Source organism: Microcaecilia unicolor, chromosome 1 (assembly GCF_901765095.1).
Source record: "Microcaecilia unicolor chromosome 1, aMicUni1.1, whole genome shotgun sequence".
Lineage (NCBI taxonomy): Eukaryota > Metazoa > Chordata > Amphibia > Gymnophiona > Siphonopidae > Microcaecilia > Microcaecilia unicolor.
In genome coordinates, this window is record NC_044031.1 from 556,674,230 (window position 1) to 556,693,412 (window position 19,183).

General features: G+C 43.6%; 1 protein-coding gene across 36 annotated transcripts in view; it reads left to right on the plus strand.

Annotated features, from left to right (window-relative positions):
• Positions 1-19,183, plus strand: part of RIMS2 (regulating synaptic membrane exocytosis 2) — a 1,685,778-nt gene that overhangs the window by 1,157,522 nt on the left and 509,073 nt on the right. For all 36 annotated transcript variants that reach the window (XM_030217702.1, XM_030217600.1, XM_030217677.1 and 33 more), the window contains one exon: positions 12,078-12,231. In XM_030217702.1, the coding sequence (XP_030073562.1) occupies positions 12,078-12,231 (154 nt within the window). The remainder of the gene's footprint in view (positions 1-12,077; positions 12,232-19,183) is intronic.

A 19,183-nucleotide genomic window follows, 5' to 3' on the forward strand; every position in this document is an offset into this window, starting at 1 on the left:
TCCTCCCGGTACTGGCGTTGAAGCCAGTACGGGTCCTGTCGGACAATGCCACGGCTGTGGCCTATGTCAACCGCCAGGGAGGTACCAAGAGCGCCCCTCTAGCCAAGGAGGCCATGAATCTATGCCAGTGGGCGGAAGCGAACCTGGAACAGCTGTCGGCGGCCCACATTGCCGGAGTCATGAATGTCAAGGCGGACTTTCTCAGTCGCCATACCTTGGATCCCGGAGAGTGGCAGTTATCGGCTCAGGCGTTCTTGGAAATCACGAAGCGCTGGGGCCAGCCGAGCCTAGATCTGAAGGCGTCATCGGCCAATTGCCAAGTGCCGCGCTTTTTCAGCAGAGGACGGGACCTTCGATCTCTGGGAGTAGATGCTCTTCTCCAACAGTGGCCGACACAGGAGCTTCTCTATGTGTTCCCGCCCTGGCCCATGTTGGGCAGGGTGCTAGACTGGGTGGCAAAGCATCCGGGCCGGGTAATCCTGGTGGATCCGGACTGGCCCAGACGTCCCTGGTATGCGGACTTGATCAGGCTCTCAGTGGACGGTCCTCTGCGGCTGCCAGCGGAGCAGGGCCTGTTGCACCAGGGTCCCGTGGTGATGGAGGATCCCTCCCCCTTTGGTCTTACGGCCTGGCTATTGAGCGGCAGCGTCTGAGGAAGAAGGGCTTCTCAGACAAGGTCATCGCCACTATGCTGAGGGCGAGGAAGCGCTCTACTTCTACTGCTTACACCAGGGTTTGGCGTACCTTTGCAGCGTGGTGTGAAGCAGGCTCACTTTCTCCCTTCACTGCTCCAATTTCTTCAGTGTTGGCATTCCTGCAAGAAGGTCTGGAGAAAGGCCTGTCGCTCAGTTCCCTTAAAGTCCAGGTAGCGGCTCTGGCTTGCTTCAGGGGCCGCCTGAAGGGTGCTTCCCTGGCCTCGCAGCCAGATGTGGTGTGTTTTCTCAAGGGAGTTAATCACCTGCGCCCTCCTCTGCACTCAGTGGTGCCTGTGTGGAATCTCAACCTGGTGCTAAGAGCCTTGCAGAAGCCGCCTTTTGAACCCTTGTCGAGGGCATCTCTGAAAGACCTGACGTTGAAAGCAGTCTTTTTGGTGGTTATCACTTCAGCCAGTAGAGTTTCCGAGCTCCAGGCGCTCTCTTGTCGAGAGCCTTTTCTGCAGTTTACTGAGGCAGAAGTGTCTATTCGCACAGTGCCTTCCTTCCTGCCCAAGATTGTTTCTCGCTTCCATGTGAATCAGCAGCTCTGTCTCCCATCCTTTCGTAGGGAGGACTACCCAGAGGAATACTCTGCTCTCAAATATCTAGATGTGAGACGAGTCATCATCAGATACTTGGAAGTGACCAATGATTTCTGGAAGTTGGATCATCTGTTTGTCCTGTTTGCAGGTCCTCGTAAGGGTCTGCAGGCTGCTAAGCCTACAGTGGCAAGATGGGTCAAGGAAGCCATTGCAGCGGCTTATGTGGCCGCGGGGAAGGTGCCGCCTATCCAGCTGAAGGCTCACTCCACTAGAGCTCAGGCGGCCTCGATGGCAGAGGCCGGGTCAGTCTCCTTGGAAGAGATTTGCAAGGCGGCAACTTGGGCATCGGCCCATACCTTCTCCAGGCATTACCGCTTGACTGTGGCTGCTCGGGCGGAGGCCCAGTTTGGAGCTTCAGTGTTGCGGTCAGGGATTTCTATGTCCCGCCCTGGGTGAGTACTGCTTCGGTACATCCCACCAGTCTATGGATTGATCAGCATGATGATATGGAAGGTAAAATTATGTATCATACCTGATAATTTTCTTTCCATTAATCATAGCTGATCAATCCATAGCCCCTCCCAGATATCTGTACTGTTTATATTCTGGTTGTATTTCAGGTTCAAGTTTAGTCTTCAGTTCCTGTTCAGGAGGACTTCGTGTTCAAGTTTTTTCAATTGGATTCTGAGTTGAGACGAGTTTGTGTTACAGTGAGCTGCTGCATTCCTCTCCCCTCCGTTTTACGGGGCTGGATTGAGACCTAAATTCTGCCGGCGCTCTCCCGCTTCGGCGGTGGTAGGGTCAGTCAGCTCCTCCCGCGGTTGCGGTTGCAGGATAAGCCAGATCCCCCCGCATCGGCGGGGTGGTGTCCCTCCCCCGCTCCGCAGGGATGAGCTGGACGGATTCCCCTTCCCCACTTGTGTGGGGATGAGCTGGGTTAATTCCCCTCCCCCGTTTCGGCGGTGGTGAGCTGGGCAGAGTGTCCCTTTGTGGGTATAATTCTCTAAGTGCTGAGTCCTGCGGATGGAGCTTGGATATCGACATACTGAGGCGTTTCCGGCAGCACATGACCACATATAGGGAGGCAAAAGGATTGCTCTCTATGTCCACCTGCTGGTAGATGGACACAACCCACCAGTCTATGGATTGATCAGCTATGATTAATGGAAAGAAAATTATCAGGTATGATACATAATTTTACCTTCGATTCTATCAGGGTGAAGTGGGTTTTGTGTGTTTAGCTGTGTTTCTGTCCAAACCATTGACCCCATTTATCTCCATAGAGAGGTTAGATGTGTGGAGAGGAATATGTTTTAAATATGTTTTGTTTTTGATATATGTTTGCACAGTTCTCATAACAACAATTCTGCATTCTTGATTATATTTTCTTTACTTATAGGAAGTTTAAGACTTCCTTGATTGAATATTATAGGGGTTTCTCATCCCATTAACTGAGAGAGCTTTTAATGTATCTCAAGTAATTATCAACATCTATTGCTTTCATTCAAGAAATGCATATTTCTGCATTAGAGTTTCAGAAACTAAAATCTGATTGGGTAAAGGACTATTTCTTGTCTCCTGGCAAGAGTAGAAAAATGGTGTGGTGATATTATCTAAAGCGCTGCCCTACCGCATAATATCATACCTTGCTGATATGTAAAAAAGATGGATACTTGTTATTCAGTTGAATCACAAAAAAATATTAGTGTTTATGTTCCCAATTTGGATCATTCTGAATTTTGGGGGACTTATGAAAACAGCTGTCCATGTTGGATGTTGACTTTATGATAATGAATGGTGATACTAATCTTGTATTACACTGGTATCTTGATAGAAAATCTACAGTTTACACTAAAGTGTTGAAAGCATTTTGCCCTGAAGAGTCTATTGTCTGATTGGGGTTTGGCAGATGCTTGGCGTCTTCTGCATCCTGATACACTAGATTATACTTTTTTTCTCAGCGCTGCACCAATCCTATTCTCGCCTAGACTACTGATTTGTTTCCAAGTCCCTAACTGGCTCGTTACAAAAATATTCAATTGAACCAGTATGTATTTCAGACCACGTATGTATCACTATAGACCTAAATGTATTGCCTACAACAGGTAACCAGAGAACTGGGTGCTTTAACTCTGGCCTGTTACTAGATTTTTTTTTTTAAATAGCCTTTTGGACACAAGATTATTTTTCTGACAATAACACTGATGATGTTTCTTTCTAAAATGTGTGGGAGGCCTAGAAAGCATATATCCGCAGTGAAATAAATGATTATTCAGTACACAAACACAGACAACAAAGATCTAAATTGCCGGAATTGCAATCAAATATCAAACATCTGGAGAACAAATTCAGAGAGACAGGGAATCATTCTGACTTAATAGCTCTACAGAAGCTAAAATTCCAATTCAGTATCATTTGTAGTAAGAAGGCTGTTATACAATTGCTCACACATCAATCCACATACTATGCTGGAATGAATAAGGCTGGTAAGGTACTAGCTAATTATCTAAATGGTTCTCACAAAGCTACTGTTATCTCTGCCATTAACCGGGAGAGTAATAAACTAAACAGTTGGATATAATTCAACACTTTCTGGACTGTTTAAAAATATCTTTATTAGTTCAAAAGTAGGTACACTGCTCAGAATTACAACTCAAACGAGAACACAAGTATGAATATCAGGAATAACATCAGAACTAGAGTGCAACATAATTCAGCAATTCAGTGAAAACAGTGCCTCCACCGTGAACATTTTATCTATATTGCCCCCCTTCAGTCCCACCCATGAGTTCTGACACCCCTTCTAGCACAGTTTCAGCAAAACCTATGGTCCCCAACATCAACCGCTGCAACAATGTTACATATCTCACCAAATATCATTATATTGATGTTTTCCTTTTGGTGTGGAAGTTCTGAGTTGGATATACAGCCATTCTACCATGTCTCTCATACACTGATGCCATAAAGCCAACAAGGGAGGTGCCTGGCCTGCCCACGACTGCAGTATGCATTTCTTAGCTAATAAAGTGGACAAAAGTGTAAACTTACATTGTGCCTCTGTGAGCATCCCCCCTTCGCAAGAACACCCCAGTGCCCATAAACAAAACAGAGTATGTCTATTCAAATTAACACTGCAGTGTATCTTCGAGAACTTTGAAGATCTGAGACCAAAAGGAGGCAAACACAGGGCACTTCAAGAAAGAGTGAAGAAACAAACCAGCAAGTGTCATCATCCCAAAGCCCCATGACCCTACCCTTCTGTTGGGTAATATATACTCTATAGAGGATCTTGAATATCCTGCAGCACCGCATTTGTGGAAACAGAGGGAATCTCTTCACCCATTACAGTACCCTTCCAGCAATGGCCTCCCCCAAATCCAAAGCTCAGGCCTGCACTAGCAGTTCCAAATATGCCGCTGAATGATTATCCCTAGCAAGTTGGTACCACTTGGGATAATTTATTCAAAGTGGGTGGGAGCTACAAGAAAAACAAGTCCAATTTGGTGAAATTAAGAGGGGGTATCTGAGCATCATTCTAAAGACTAAAAATAATCCTGTATCTGGAGGAAATGTAAGAGATGGTCATTGGGGATATCCCACACACGCTTGATTTGGTCAAAAGAGGGGAGTGATCTCCTCCCAAGACATGCAAAAGCCCCCAAAATTGACCATCCCCCCTCCGCAACCACTGGAACACCCCAAAGTCCATACCCGACAGGAAGTTTGGGTTCCCCACCAACAGTAAGAAAAGGTTCCCACCCCAGTGTCCCCTAAACAGCGCCTCCACCAGGTTCAGGTCCATCCCAGGGCCTGAAAGAACTTAATTTTGACCACAGTGCCCAACTAGTGGCTGAGGCATGGGTCCAGAGCCACAAAGACATCATACAGTGCACACCAACATTGCCAAAAATTAGCAGGTGCATAATGGCTTGAAGCTGTACGGTGCTCATGGACCCACCTCAGTAGCATAGCCACATTATACTGCTGAAGATCCAGTAAGCGCACTCCCCCCTGGGCTCTGTTGTGAATTAATTTAGAGAACACGGTGCAATGCCCTTTGGAATGCCATACGAGCTGACCATGGGTCCTGTACAAGCTGTCGTTGCATTTAGCCACCCATAAAGGAAGCATCTGTAAGGGATACAGTGGTTTTGGCAGAAGCACCATCTTGATTAAGGCTATGCGCCCTAAAAAGTTAATAGGGAGATCTTTCCATTTCACGCACAGTTGTTGCACAGCTTCAAGCCGTTCTATCACATTCTTCCTATACGGCTCAAAGTCTGTACTGAGATAGACCCCCAAATATTTGATTCCAGTTTTTGCCCAGGACAGGGGAAAATCTTGCATGGTCTCACAGGCACAAGGTTGGGTAATAGGAAGGGCCTCCGATTTTCCAAAGTTTATCCATAGTCCCGTGAAGAAGTCAAAGTCCTGGATGATGGTTATAAGGGGACAGAGCATGATGGAAGCACAGTTAAGAAGCAGGAGCATATCATCAACAGATTAATGTGGTATTCCCAGCCATTCCCCATGATGCCCTAAAACCTCTCGTCCTGTCGTATCTTTGCTGCCAGAGGTTCCAGTGTTAACACAAACAGGAGAGGAAATAGGGGGCACCATTGCTGCGTTCCTCTACCCAGCGAGATTGGATCTGTAAGGGCATAATTAATGATTAATTGGGCGGTTGGATTACTATAAAGCACCAACACCCATTCCAGAAAGGCTCCATGAATGCTGAATCACTGCAAGACCCAAAACAGGTACTTCCAGATCACATTGTTAAATACTGTCTCAACATCTCGATAGAGGAGGAGGGGCAAATCGTGTACAGCCGGGGAGTTTGAGAGATCCAGAGCTTCACGTACCCTGGACTTGTAGGCTGTGCTGGGGATTTTTAGAGCTGGTTTGGATTGGTGGCTGAGGCTGCATGTGTTTAAAAAAGTTTTTCTTATAAAACTGTTTTTGACTCTATATCTCACCTAAAACAAACGTAGGGAAAAAAACACTGTTCTTTCACTTGCTATTCCTTCACTTGCTGTCCTCTCTAAGCCTCTGTATCCTATTAACTAATCTATAATTGCTAATTTTGATTTTGTGCTATGGTATCTTAAAACTGTGTTGAATTTCTGTGCTGGTGATTTCTATGTGCTGAAATTGTCTTAAAAGTGCTCCCTGGAACTGTGTTTTCTACCGAGTGAAGTAATCTGATTAACTTACATTAACAGATACAGTCTAGCAGGCACTGCAGGATCTATTTGCTTGGTATTTTTCAATTCAAAGATACTGCCTTTAATTGGAACCTTTTTTCTTTCTTTCTCTCAACTCCAAGATAAATATGAGCTTCCATTTCCCCACTTTTTAAGTATAGAGAGTTTAGGATAAAGAGTGAATGCTTTGCTTAGCCAAGAGTCTACCCCCAAGTATAATACTTATCCTTAACACAACCCGTGATGTGGGTAATATTACTTCCAGATTGTGTAAAGAAATGTGTACAAATCTGATTCAAGGATGATTGCTCTTTGTAATGTATTGAGGCATATTTTCAAAGCATTTAGACATACAAAGTTACATAGAGGGGCATTTTCGATTGAACGTCTAAATCAGAATTTGGACGTTTTACAAAAACGTCCAAATTCTAAACAGGAAAGTAGGTCATTTTCGAAAAAGATAGACGCCTATCTTTTGTGTTCGGATGTTTTGTGATTTGGTCGGGTTTTTTTGCTCCATTTTCGAACAAAAAATGTCCAAATGCAAAATGTCCAAAACAGAGGAGAAGTGGCTTAGTGGTTAGTGCAGCGGGCTTTGATCTTGACAACATGGGTTCAATTCCAACTGCTGCTTCTTGTGACTTTGGGCAAGTCAAATGCATAAGGGGTATTTTTGGATATGACATCTAAGTCTGAATTTGGATGTTTTTTTGTAGAATGTCCAAAATCAGAACAGGAAAGGTTAGTTTCTACAAAAAATGCTGTTTGAAAAACATTTTGTGATTTGGACGTTTTATTGTTTTGTCCATTTTCAAACAAAAAAGCGTCCAAATGCAAAATATACAAAATACACAAGAAAATCTACAACAGAGTGAAACCATTCACATGTTCTAAGTGTGGTAAAAGCTTTGGTTGCAATGTAAATCTCAAAGCACATCAGAAAGTCTACACGGGAGAGAAACCATTTGCATGTATAGAGTCTGGTAAAAGCTTTGGTCAGAAGGTAAACCTCACAATGCACCAGAGAAGACACACAGGAGTGAAACCATTTACATGTTCTGAGTGCGGTAAAAGCTTAGGTTGGAAAGAAAGCCTCACATGACATCAGAGAATCCACACAGGGATGAAACCATTTGCATACACTGAGGAAGTAAAAGCTTCATTTGTATTGGGACAGGTAATTAGGGAATGTACACTCTTGCTGTGAAGTATGGAAAAATAGCTCTCTGGTATTTAGATATTATAATGAGACCTTCTGTTTATCCATAGATCTGAATTCAAAGCCCAAATCTACTGATAAACAATAGACACAAGGCTCAGATGTTATTAACAAAAATAGAAAGCTTGACATCAGGTAGTATAGTGGAAAATGACATCCCGGGAAAGCAATAGGGCATCCTTAGGGGAACTGCAGTGGACTTTATAAAATGCTCCCAGGTGCACATCTCACCATTGCTTCCTTACCTTGTCCCAAAACCCACCCGAAACCCACTACCCCCAACTGTACACCACTACTATAGCCCTTACAGGTGAAGGGAGCACCAATATGAGGGTACAGTGGGTTTCGGGTGGGTTTTGGAGGACTCACAGTTTCCTCCACAAGTGTAACAGGTAGGGGGAGGTAGAAGCCTGGGTCCACCTGTCTGCAGTGCACTGCACCACTACTAGACTACTCCAGGGACCTGCATGCTATTCTAATGGACCTGAGTATAACATCAGAGTCTGGCAAGTAATATTTTTAATCACATTTTTTGGGGTGGGAGGGGTTTAGTGACCACTGGGGGAGTAAGGGCAGCTTTTTGTGTGGAGTGGAGGAGTAGTCTAGTGGTTATTGCAGTGGACTTTGATCCTGGGGTAGTGGGTTCAATTCCTACTGCAGCTATTCGTTATAAAAACAGGTCTAGCTCAAAACGTCTAAGTTTTAGTCCTGGATGTTTTTGTTTTGTTCTGTTTATTTCTTTCTTTCTTCCCAACCCAGAGAAATACTCCAGGCACTCCAGTAGTTAGTGAGAAACAAAGTGCACGCCACAAAGATATGAGAAAATACTAGGTTTTATTCACTTACCAAGATAAAAAAAATAAACAGCCAATAATAGTAACATCTACAAAGCTTTTCTCATGGGAGCGCACCCAGGATGCAAAGTGCAGTCTCTAAGTACATCTCCATAGAAGTAGGACATACATTCACTTATATATGGAAAACTTAACATTGAGTCTATGGGAGGCACGTCACTAAGCCTTCCTTTTTTCTTGTTCCTCTTTTCTTCCAAAGCTGATCAAGATGTGTTAGGGTGGTCTACAGAAACATCATACCAATTACAATGTTTATTAGCTTGCTTCACATTCCATTTCACCAGCAATTTGCTATCTCATGTTTCCATCGCCTGCAGCCCCTTATCTTACGCTACCAGGGTGTAAGCTGCAGACAGCCCCTAACTACTAGAGTGCGTGGAGTATTCCTCTGGGTTGGGAAGAAAGAAATAAACAGTTCCATTATGGCTGAAGGACATTTAAGTCTTAGGAACACCCAAGTCCCGCCTTGAACACACCCCTGGCACGCCCCCCTTGAGATTTAGACGTCCTTCTGACTGACTTCAGAGAAAAACGTCTAAAAACAGGTTTTGAAAATACAGATTTGGACGTTTTTGTGAGATAAACGTCCAAATTCAGACTTATGTCACTTTTTGGATGTTTGAAAATGAGCCCCGTGGAGGGGAATAATCGAACGGCGCTGGCGAAATACATGGCCAGCGATGTATTTTGGCGGTGCAACAAACAGCTGGCCAGACCCGTATTTTCAAAAAAGATGGCCGGCCATCTTTTATTTCGATAATACGGTTCCGGCCAGCCAAATGCCTTGGATTTGGCCGGGGCATGAGATGGGCGGCTTCGTTTTTTAGTGATAATGGAAAGTTATGTCGGCCATCTCAAACCTCGGCCAAATCCAAGGCATTTGGCCGTGGGTGGAGCCAGCATTTTTAGTGCACTGGCTCCCCTGACATGCCAGGACACCAACCAGCCACCCTATATTTTTAAATCTTTACTGAGCCACTTAGTACATTTAATCCACACCCGATAGGTACTAAGCGGCTCAGTAAAGATTTAAAAATATATATATAAAAAAATGAAAAAATAAGAACGAACTGAATACTTTCAAGGAGGTTTTATGGCCGATGATGATGAAGTCCAGCCCCCGAAGCTTTAAGTAACGCTGGGGGCTTCTCGAGGCCTTTCCTCTGTAAGCAGTTTTTACTGTTTCAGTTAATATTTTGACAAACAGACATTTTTGATGTTTTCTCTTGTATTATCTCCTTACTTTTCTAGACAAATATATATACTATCATCAAATATGAGAAGGTGATGGCTGAGTGTAGTGGACAGATGCCTCAGTTTCAGAGGGTTTGGGGCCCTTTGATTAATTACTGTGATTCTGTACAGCGCTGCGTAACCCTAGTAGCGCTCTAGAAATGTTTAGTATATCATGTTATTTGTATTCCTGAATTACAGGTATAGGTGCTATAAGTGAAGTGCTTTACTGTATTATTGTCATGTTTGTTTTGTTGTGTTTATTGTAAAGTTTTGAAAAGTTTAATAAAAAGATTGAACTTAAAAAAAGAATTGCCCTTTACCTTTGCACCTGTCACAAATGAGGATTAAGGGGGCAATTTTTTAACTAGTGCCCTGATGCTGCATGGTGAGAATCTCTTCTTTAAGGTATTTGGGTGCTTAAATTCCTTTATCTAATACTAGTATAACCTGGTGTCAGTGTGTCTTACATTTACATGCATGAAGTTGCAGCAGCCAAAGATCAGTCATAACTGCAGTCATATAAATGCAACAGGGACCCGCATAAAATAAAGTTGGTAGGTGCATAAGTGGCATAGCACGTAAATACAAGGGGATTTTACATATGGGCAGAACATGGAAGAGCGTCTAAGAGCTATTCTGCAAGGGCACATGTAAATGGCAGCCCTGCCCATTGCCTTCCCATGCTCCACCAATATATATACACTGTGAAAATGATGAGGCTGCTGTAATGATGAAGCTCCCACCTCAGGATCCCAGGTCCCTCTTTCACTCAGGGTGAGCTGGTTCTCAGTATGCAGATTTATGCAAATTAATCTACCACCCTTTTCTGCTCAGGGTGACCTGCTTCTCCAAAAAGCAAACACAGTCAGGTTTCACCAATCAGGCTATTTTCATACACCACTTTATTCCTGCCTCTGGGGCACACTTCTTTTAGCTTAAAACACTTTCCCAAGCTACAAGCTTCAACAGTTCTTCCAGCTTAACCATTTCATTTCTTCCTACTCCGTGCAATCTTCCATTTTAAACATTTCTTCTTGCACAGTTCAATGTCCATAGATTTCTTCCCCCTGAGCCCTCTCACACATCCATTTGGGCTCAGTACTAACTCAGTCCCCGGACACACAGTCCCCAGACACACAGTCCCTCTTCACTGTTCTAGACACACAGGCTTTTCAGCTGGGACACACAGTACCTCTTTGAACCCATAGTTCTTCTACCTGGCACTCTAGGGCCTTCTTCCCCCAGCCAGCTTCCTTCTTGGGAACACCCAGTTCTACTACCAGTCCAAAGGGCACAGCCAGTACTTCTCATGGGGATTCCTCTTTGCTTTAGTTACCAGCTCTCTTTTCCAGCAGCCAGCTCTCCTCCCCCCCTTCACAACTCAGGAGGAGTATAAGTAGTTAATAGCCAAACAGGACCCAGCCCATAACCTGCTGCACCTGTTTCTATCCCCAGGACTCTCCCCGGTCCTAGCGACCTCCAGCTATCCTCCAGGACTCGCCCCAGGTCCTAGCGACCTCCAGCTATCCTCCAGGACTCGCCCCAGGTCCTAGCGACCTCCAGCTATCCTCCAGGACTCGCCCCAGGTCCTAGCGACCTCCAGCTATACCTCCCCTTTCTGGCTCCCTTCAGCGACTCACCCAGCCCTTTTCCCTGGACCTTTTAGGGGGGACAACGCCCCCTAGGGGCTTAACCAGGGTAGGACAGCCTCTTCCTTCTTACAACACCCCTTTGCATTTATGTGCTATGCCACTTAAGCCCACCAGTACAGAATAGCGCATAGACACTTTTCTAGCACTCTCATAGGTAAGTGTACAATTATATGCAGACATGCTTGTATTCTGTAATTTTGTGTATGCACATGTGGGTGCCTAATTACAGAAGTGCCCTTTTTTGTGACTTACCAACATCGTAAGGCGCCAAAGCGGGATTGTTGAATTTGGTTTACCTGAGTCTCAGCCCACTGCTCTAAGCATTAGGCTTCTGCAGCAGATAATTTGTGAATTTTAGGTTGAGTTGGGGGGTTCTGTTTCATTGTTACAAATGTATTGTTGAACTTATTTGCTGTATTATGGAATATTATGGTTATACGCATTGTAATGCAAACTGCTTTGATCATCTGTATAAGAATAGGAAATAAACCCTTCTACTGTGTCTAATAGCACACATTGTAAATATTCATAAGCAAAGTCTGTAATTGCGTTTGTGCAAATGTTTTGTATATAACACTTTGTACTAATATTCATTGACCTAATTAAACAACAAAAGCATTGTGTTGTAAATAATACGAGCGTATGTCCTTTATCTTGTTTTTCAACTTTTAGATTCTAATTGAATTAGAAACAGCACTATTAGATAATGAACCACATTGGTACAAACTACAGACACATGATGTCTCTTCATTGCCACTTCCTCATCCTTCTCCGTTCATGCCACGCAGGCAACTGCATGGAGAGAGCCCAACAAGGAGGTTGCAAAGTAGGTGTTTTGATAATCACTAGTGTTATGTAAAGCACAGTCTTTGCTATTGCAATAAATACATATTAATTTCTAGCCTGTGATACCATTACCTGCTAAGGTTGTATAATTTTTTAATCATTTATTTATAATTTTTCATTTTACAAGGGTCACTTACAAACAGTAATACAGAGATGACTGTACATTAATACAATATTAGAAGAAAATAATCTCAGCTAGATAAATGAATTATATACAATCTTTCTCTTTCTTAGACCACAAATAAATAGGGAGAGTGAAACAAGACAAGGAGATCAATTAAACAACAGTAAACCAAGAAAACCTGGTATTAACCTGATTATCCCCAGTTATTATTTATCTGAATCATTATTCCACATTGATCATCTGGTTGGCCTCCTCAAACCCAAAACGGTGTATAGTCAATTAATTTTGTTGGAAACATACTTATTGTCCAATATTAGTGGAAACAATACACCTGATTTCATTTTTTTTCAGGTTGTATAATTTTTAACTGTTAATGTATATTTCTATATTTTAAATTCCCTATTTGAATTGCTGAAAATGGTAAGGCTGATTAAAGTATTAATTATATTGTATATTGTGTTGTGAGAAAATCAGTTTGCCCATGATATGTTTGTGATCTGTTTTTACAGTTCTTATGAAGTTATAGTAGCTCAGTTGAAGTCATAACTGTATTCTTCTTCATTTTAAAGTAATATGGTTTATATAGGCATTTATGAACCTTTATCTTAATGCAGGAAAATATGTACATGGGGCAGTTTTCATATATCCTACAAAGCTCACAGGTACTCTTTACTTGTGGAATTTGCACCAGTTTTCAAAAAGAAAGTTCAGGAATTTGTTCTTTTTGAAAATTGCTCAAGGAAAATGTACTTAGAAGCACTTGAGTGTTCTTTGTCTGCAATGCTTTATCCAGTGCTTTTTTTGTAGAAAAAAAGGTGCCGGTACTCATTATGGGCGGGGTCACCACATATGGCTCCACCCTTATGATAGCCACACCCACATTAACCACACCCCCTATACCAGCCATGGCGCATATAAACAGACATCATTGAAAATATTATAGTACTATAGGAGAAAAAAATAACGTGATTTTTTTCATTATAAATAATCTCTGTAAGCTCTTATAGCTCCAGTATACCCAGTGCAAAATAAGACAGCCAATGTAAATTCTCAAATTGGACATAATTACAAACACTAAAATGAAAATAAAATGATTTTTTTTCTACCTTTGTTGTCTGGTGACTGTTTTTCTTTCCATATTGGTCCCAGTCTGTGATTCTGCTTTCTTTTCTTTTCGCTTAACTCTTCTGTGCCATTTGTCATTTTTGTCTCCTTTTTCTTTGCTTTCTTCAATATTTTTCAGGCTCTCTCTCTGTCCAGATTTAATTCATTCTTACTATCCATTCTTTAATTTCCTTCATCTACCTGTGGCTTTTCATCTTTTCCTCACCCTTGTTCTCCCCATGCCCCTTCCTCTTATTCTCCAGTCTTTCTCTATTCCCCTTTTCCATCCAGCAGCTCTGCTTTCTCTCCCCATCCTTCCAGTGTCTCCCCTATTTCTTTCTGCATTCTTCCATCCAGCATCTTCCCTCTCTCTCTCCCCATCCTTCCATCTGTTTTCCCCCTCTCTTTCCCCAATCCTTCCATCTGTTTTTCCCTCTCTCTCCCCATCCTTCCATCTGTTTTTCCCTCTCTCTCCCCATCCTTCCATCTGTTTTCCCCTCTCTCCCCAATCCTTCCCTGTTGTTTTCCCTTTCTCTCTCTCCCCAATCCTTCCCTGTTTTCCCTCTCTCTCTATCCCCATCCTTCCATCTGTTTTCCCCTCTCTCCCCAATCCTTCCATCTGTGTTTCCCTCTCTCTCCCCATCCTTCCATCTGTTTTTCCCTCTCTCTCCCCAATCCTTCCCTGTTGTTTTCCCTCTTTCTCTCTCTCCCCAATCCTTCCCTCTGTTGTTTTCCCTCTTTCTCTCTCTCCCCAATCCTTCCCTCTGTTGTTTTCCCTCTTTCTCTCTCTCCCCAATCCTTCCCTCTGTTGTTTTCCCTCTCTCTCTCTCTCCCCAATCCTTCCCTCTGTTGTTTTCCCTCTCTCTCTCTCTCCCCAATCCTTCCCTCTGTTGTTTTCCCTCTTTCTCTCTCTCCCCAATCCTTCCCTCTGTTGTTTTCCCTCTCTCTCCCCAATCCTTCCCTCTGTTGTTTTCCCTCTTTCTCTCTTTCCCCAATCCTTCCCTCTGTTGGTTTCCCTCTCTCCCCAATCCTTCCCTCTGTTGGTTTCCCTCTTTCTCTCTCTCCCCCCAATCCTTCCCTCTGTTGGTTTCCCTCTTTCTCTCTCTCCCCAATCCTTCCCTCTGTTGTTTTCCCTCTCTCTCCCAAATCCTTCCCTCTGTTTTCCCTCTTTCTCTCTTTCCCCAATCCTTCCCTCTGTTGGTTTCCCTCTTTCTTTCTCTCCCCAATCCTTCCCTCTGTTGTTTTCCCTCTTTCTCTCTCTCCCCAATCCTTCCCTCTATTGTTTCCCCTCTCTCTCCCCAATCCTTCCCTCTGTTGGTTTCCCTCTTTCTCTCTCTCCCCCCAATCCTTCCCTCTGTTGGTTTTCCTCTTTCTCTCTTTCCCCAATCCTTCCCTCTGTTGTTTTCCCTCTTTCTCTCTCTCCCCAATTCTTCCCTCTGTTGTTTTCCCTCTCTCTCCCCAATCCTTCCCTCTGTTGTTTTCCCTCTTTCTCTCTTTCCCCAATCCTTCCCTCTGTTGGTTTCCCTCTTTCTCTCTCTCCCCAATCCTTCCCTGTTTTCCCTCTCTCTCTATCCCCATCCTTCCATCTGTTTTCCCCTCTCTCCCCAATCCTTCCATCTGTGTTTCCCTCTCTCTCCCCATCCTTCCATCTGTTTTTCCCTCTCTCTCCCCAATCCTTCCCTGTTGTTTTCCCTCTTTCTCTCTCTCCCCAATCCTTCCCTCTGTTGTTTTCCCTCTTTCTCTCTCTCCCCAATCCTTCCCTCTGTTGTTTTCCCTCTCTCTCTCTCTCCCCAATCCTTCCCTCTGTTGTTTTCCCTCTCTCTCTCTCTCCCCAATCCTTCCCTCTGTTGTTTTCCCTCTTTCTCTCTCTCCCCAATCCTTCCCTCTGTTGTTTTCCCTCGCTCTCCCCAATCCTTCCCTCTGTTGTTTTCCCTCTTTCTCTCTTTCCCCAATCCTTCCCTCTGTTGGTTTCCCTCTCTCCCCAATCCTTCCCTCTGTTGGTTTCCCTCTTTCTCTCTCTCCCCCCAATCCTTCCCTCTGTTGGTTTCCCTCTTTCTCTCTCTCCCCAATCCTTCCCTCTGTTGTTTTCCCTCTCTCTCCCAAATCCTTCCCTCTGTTTTCCCTCTTTCTCTCTTTCCCCAATCCTTCCCTCTGTTGGTTTCCCTCTTTCTTTCTCTCCCCAATCCTTCCCTCTGTTGTTTTCCCTCTTTCTCTCTCTCCCCAATCCTTCCCTCTATTGTTTCCCCTCTCTCTCCCCAATCCTTCCCTCTGTTGGTTTCCCTCTTTCTCTCTCTCCCCCCAATCCTTCCCTCTGTTGGTTTTCCTCTTTCTCTCTTTCCCCAATCCTTCCCTCTGTTGTTTTCCCTCTTTCTCTCTCTCCCCAATTCTTCCCTCTGTTGTTTTCCCTCTCTCTCCCCAATCCTTCCCTCTGTTGTTTTCCCTCTTTCTCTCTTTCCCCAATCCTTCCCTCTGTTGGTTTCCCTCTTTCTCTCTCTCCCCAATCCTTCCCTCTGTTGGTTTCCCTCTTTCTCTCTCTCCCCAATCCTTCCCTCTGTTGGATTCCCTCTCCCTGCCAAGTTTGGCGCGAAGACGCGACACACGCGGCACCAGCCCCTATTTCCGGCCGCTGCTGCTTCTCCTGTTGTTGAGCAGCAGCGGCCGCTACACAAAGAAAAAGAAGATTAAAAAAAAATTGAAACCTGGCTGAAACGCGGCACCCCGGCACTGTAGACAGCCATTAGGCATTGGCTGTTGCCCCGCAACCGCTCCTCCTCTTGCCTCTACGTCACTGCCCCTGGAGGAAGACCCCGGAGGAGCGCAGTGACGTAGAGGCAAGAGGAGGAGCGGCTGCGGGGCAACAGCCAATGCCTAATGGCTGTCTACAGTGCCGGGGTGCCGCGTTTCAGCCAGGTTTGAATTTTAAAAAAAATCTTTTTCTTTGTGTAGCGGCCGCTGCTGCTCAACAGGAGAAGCAGCAGCGGCCGGAAATGGGGGCTGGCACTGCGTGCGGGACATGGACTCACGGGGCGGGGGGAGCAAAAAAAAAAGGTGCCGGTACGCCGTACCGTTGCGTACCGGCACAAAAAAAGCACTGGCTTTATCTAACTAAAATAATGTGCGGTCTATTGCACCACCTGATCTACTACTTTGTCATTTGAAAAGGTAGTCTTTTTTGCTGTGAGATCTTCCTGTAAAACCCTGTTGCATAGTATCCTGTAATCTACTTCTTACAAGATAATGCATTAATCAAAAAAGCTATCTCACTTTAACAATTGTTTTTGTTTTATTTATGAATTTTAATTTAACATTCACATAATAAACATAAATGTATAGCAATATCAGCACTAAATAGTAAAGAAAACAAATATACTAACGGAAATCTCTCCATCAACTTTGTCCACAAATATTTGATCCAGATACTAGGAAAATAAGAGTAAAGATAAAAAGAAAATGCATCTTAATCAGTGGAAAACTAAGGAGCAAACAAACACCCGCAGCCAAAATACAGCATTACTTAGCTAGTGGATGCAACTAAGGAGACCTCACTTACTCCCTCCTTAGAATTAATAAATTCCTGCAGTTTCTTTGGTTAAAAAAAAATAATTAATTAGCTTTAGAGACACTATACATCTACATGGAAATTTTAACAGAAATACACCACCTAAGTTGAGAACTCTTGGTTTTAACGCCAAGAATTCTCTCCTTCTTTTTTGTGTGACCCTAGCTAGATCAGGAAAAACTTGAATTTTTGATCCCCAAAAAAGAACATTTATATGACGAAAGTAAGAACGAAATATGTTGTTTCTATCTGGTTCTAAGGCAAAAATCACCAGAAGAGTAGTCCGTTCTGTTATAACTTCTAAAGAACTTTCCAAGAATTCAGTCAAATTTAAATCAGGTTGAGGTTGCTCTGATGGTAATCTTGAAATTCCTGTTATATATTGGGCTCTAACTATAGGCAGATAGCCTTCAGCCAGAATACCCAATATTTCACAAAAGTATTTTTTTAACATATCCAATGCTGGAATAAGCTGTGATTTAGGAAAATTTAGGAATCTCAAATTATTCCTTCTACCCTGATTTTCCAAATTTTCAAGCTTACGAGCCTGAATATTGTTCTCCTTAATGACTGTTAAAGCAAAGTTCTGTAGTTATTAACTTAATTTTCTAGTGATCCAGTCTTGTTTGCTTGAACTTCAGTCTTACCAGACAGAAGCTGATTGGTTTGTTTTAGCTCGAAAACCTCTCCCCTAAAGGAGTTAGAAATCTGCAGAAGGGAAGAGTTCAAATCTTGTATTGCATCCCATAGAGACTCCATTGTTACCACAGCTGGTCTCATCAAACCTCCATTTCCTCTGGAAGCAGGGCCCTGGGTAAACGAAGAAGAAGGCTGAATAGCCTGTCTATCTTCTGATGTTGTAACCCCTTGGGACAACGTGGCGATGGGTGCTCGGTCAGCAAAAGAAGCTTGTCCCACCTCGGGTGCCTCAGCGTGCTGCCTATCCATCGTCTCATAACTGCTTCCGGGTCGTGGGGGAGCTGTGCTTGAGGGAGAACTAAGTGTAACTCCCTCGATGCTGCGGTCCGTGTCTGCAACTGCGGAACCCCTTGAAGCATGTGTCAGCGCTCCCTGCGCTTGAACTCCAAAGTTCTATAGAGTAGCCTGGCGTGTGGTAGGGGTTGCAACCAGGCTCGAGGAGGTAAAAGCTTTGGTTTTCCCTTTTCTTTTCCCCATAACCAACACAGGGAAACTTCCAAACGCTTGGCTTTCTCACAGAGCTTCAGGAGCTCAAAAAACTCACGTCTGCTCCAATCGCCATATTGGATCTCTTTAAAAATTGTTAATAAGGAAAGAGTTGAACATTACAGACTATTGGGAAAATTAATTAAACTTCTTCTGAATGAAAGTTAAGGGAAACATCTGAATGAAAGTTAAGGGAAACATCTTACATCCAGCAGGTTGTAGGATGTGAAATAGCATGGATCTAGCTTCAAGTTTATTTTGGACTTTCTATCCAGCTCATCAAACAAATGTCTGAGAGGTGAGAATAAGAAAAAAATAAGAGGGAGGAAAAGAAAAATTACAATATAAGATATAAAAGTGTGTGTGTGTGGGGGGGGGGGGGGGGGGGGGGGGGGGGCGATGACCAAATAAAGACTGCTGTAAAATCCTTGGCATGCGTTACTTACACCTATATGCATCATTGAAAAGAAGAGTTTTTAATTCAGTCTTAAACTTTTGTAGAGATGTTTGAAGTCTGAAAGTTTGTGGTAACTGATTCCAGAACTCCAGACCTTGAACCGAAAAAAATAGACCATCTAATGGCATCATGGGTAATATCCCTAAAAGAGGGAACAACAAGGCGGTGTTGCTACGATGACCTAAGAGTCCTAGACCGGAGGTAGGGAATCAGACATCGAGCAAGAAAAAGGGGTGCACCGGAATCAAGATCTTATACACCAGAAGCAGTACCTTATAAGAGATACGATGTGTGATCAGTAACCAGTGGGCCTCTTCCAACAGCTATGTAACATGGTCATACTTCCTATGTCCGGTAATGAGTTTGATAGCTCTGTTATGTTTGACTTGAAGACATTTAATTTCCTTAATCTTAATTCTTATATGACATATCAGATAAACCTGATTGATTTCTTTAATTGAGTTTCCAAAGAACTGAATTGTGATGGTGGATGAATGTGATGC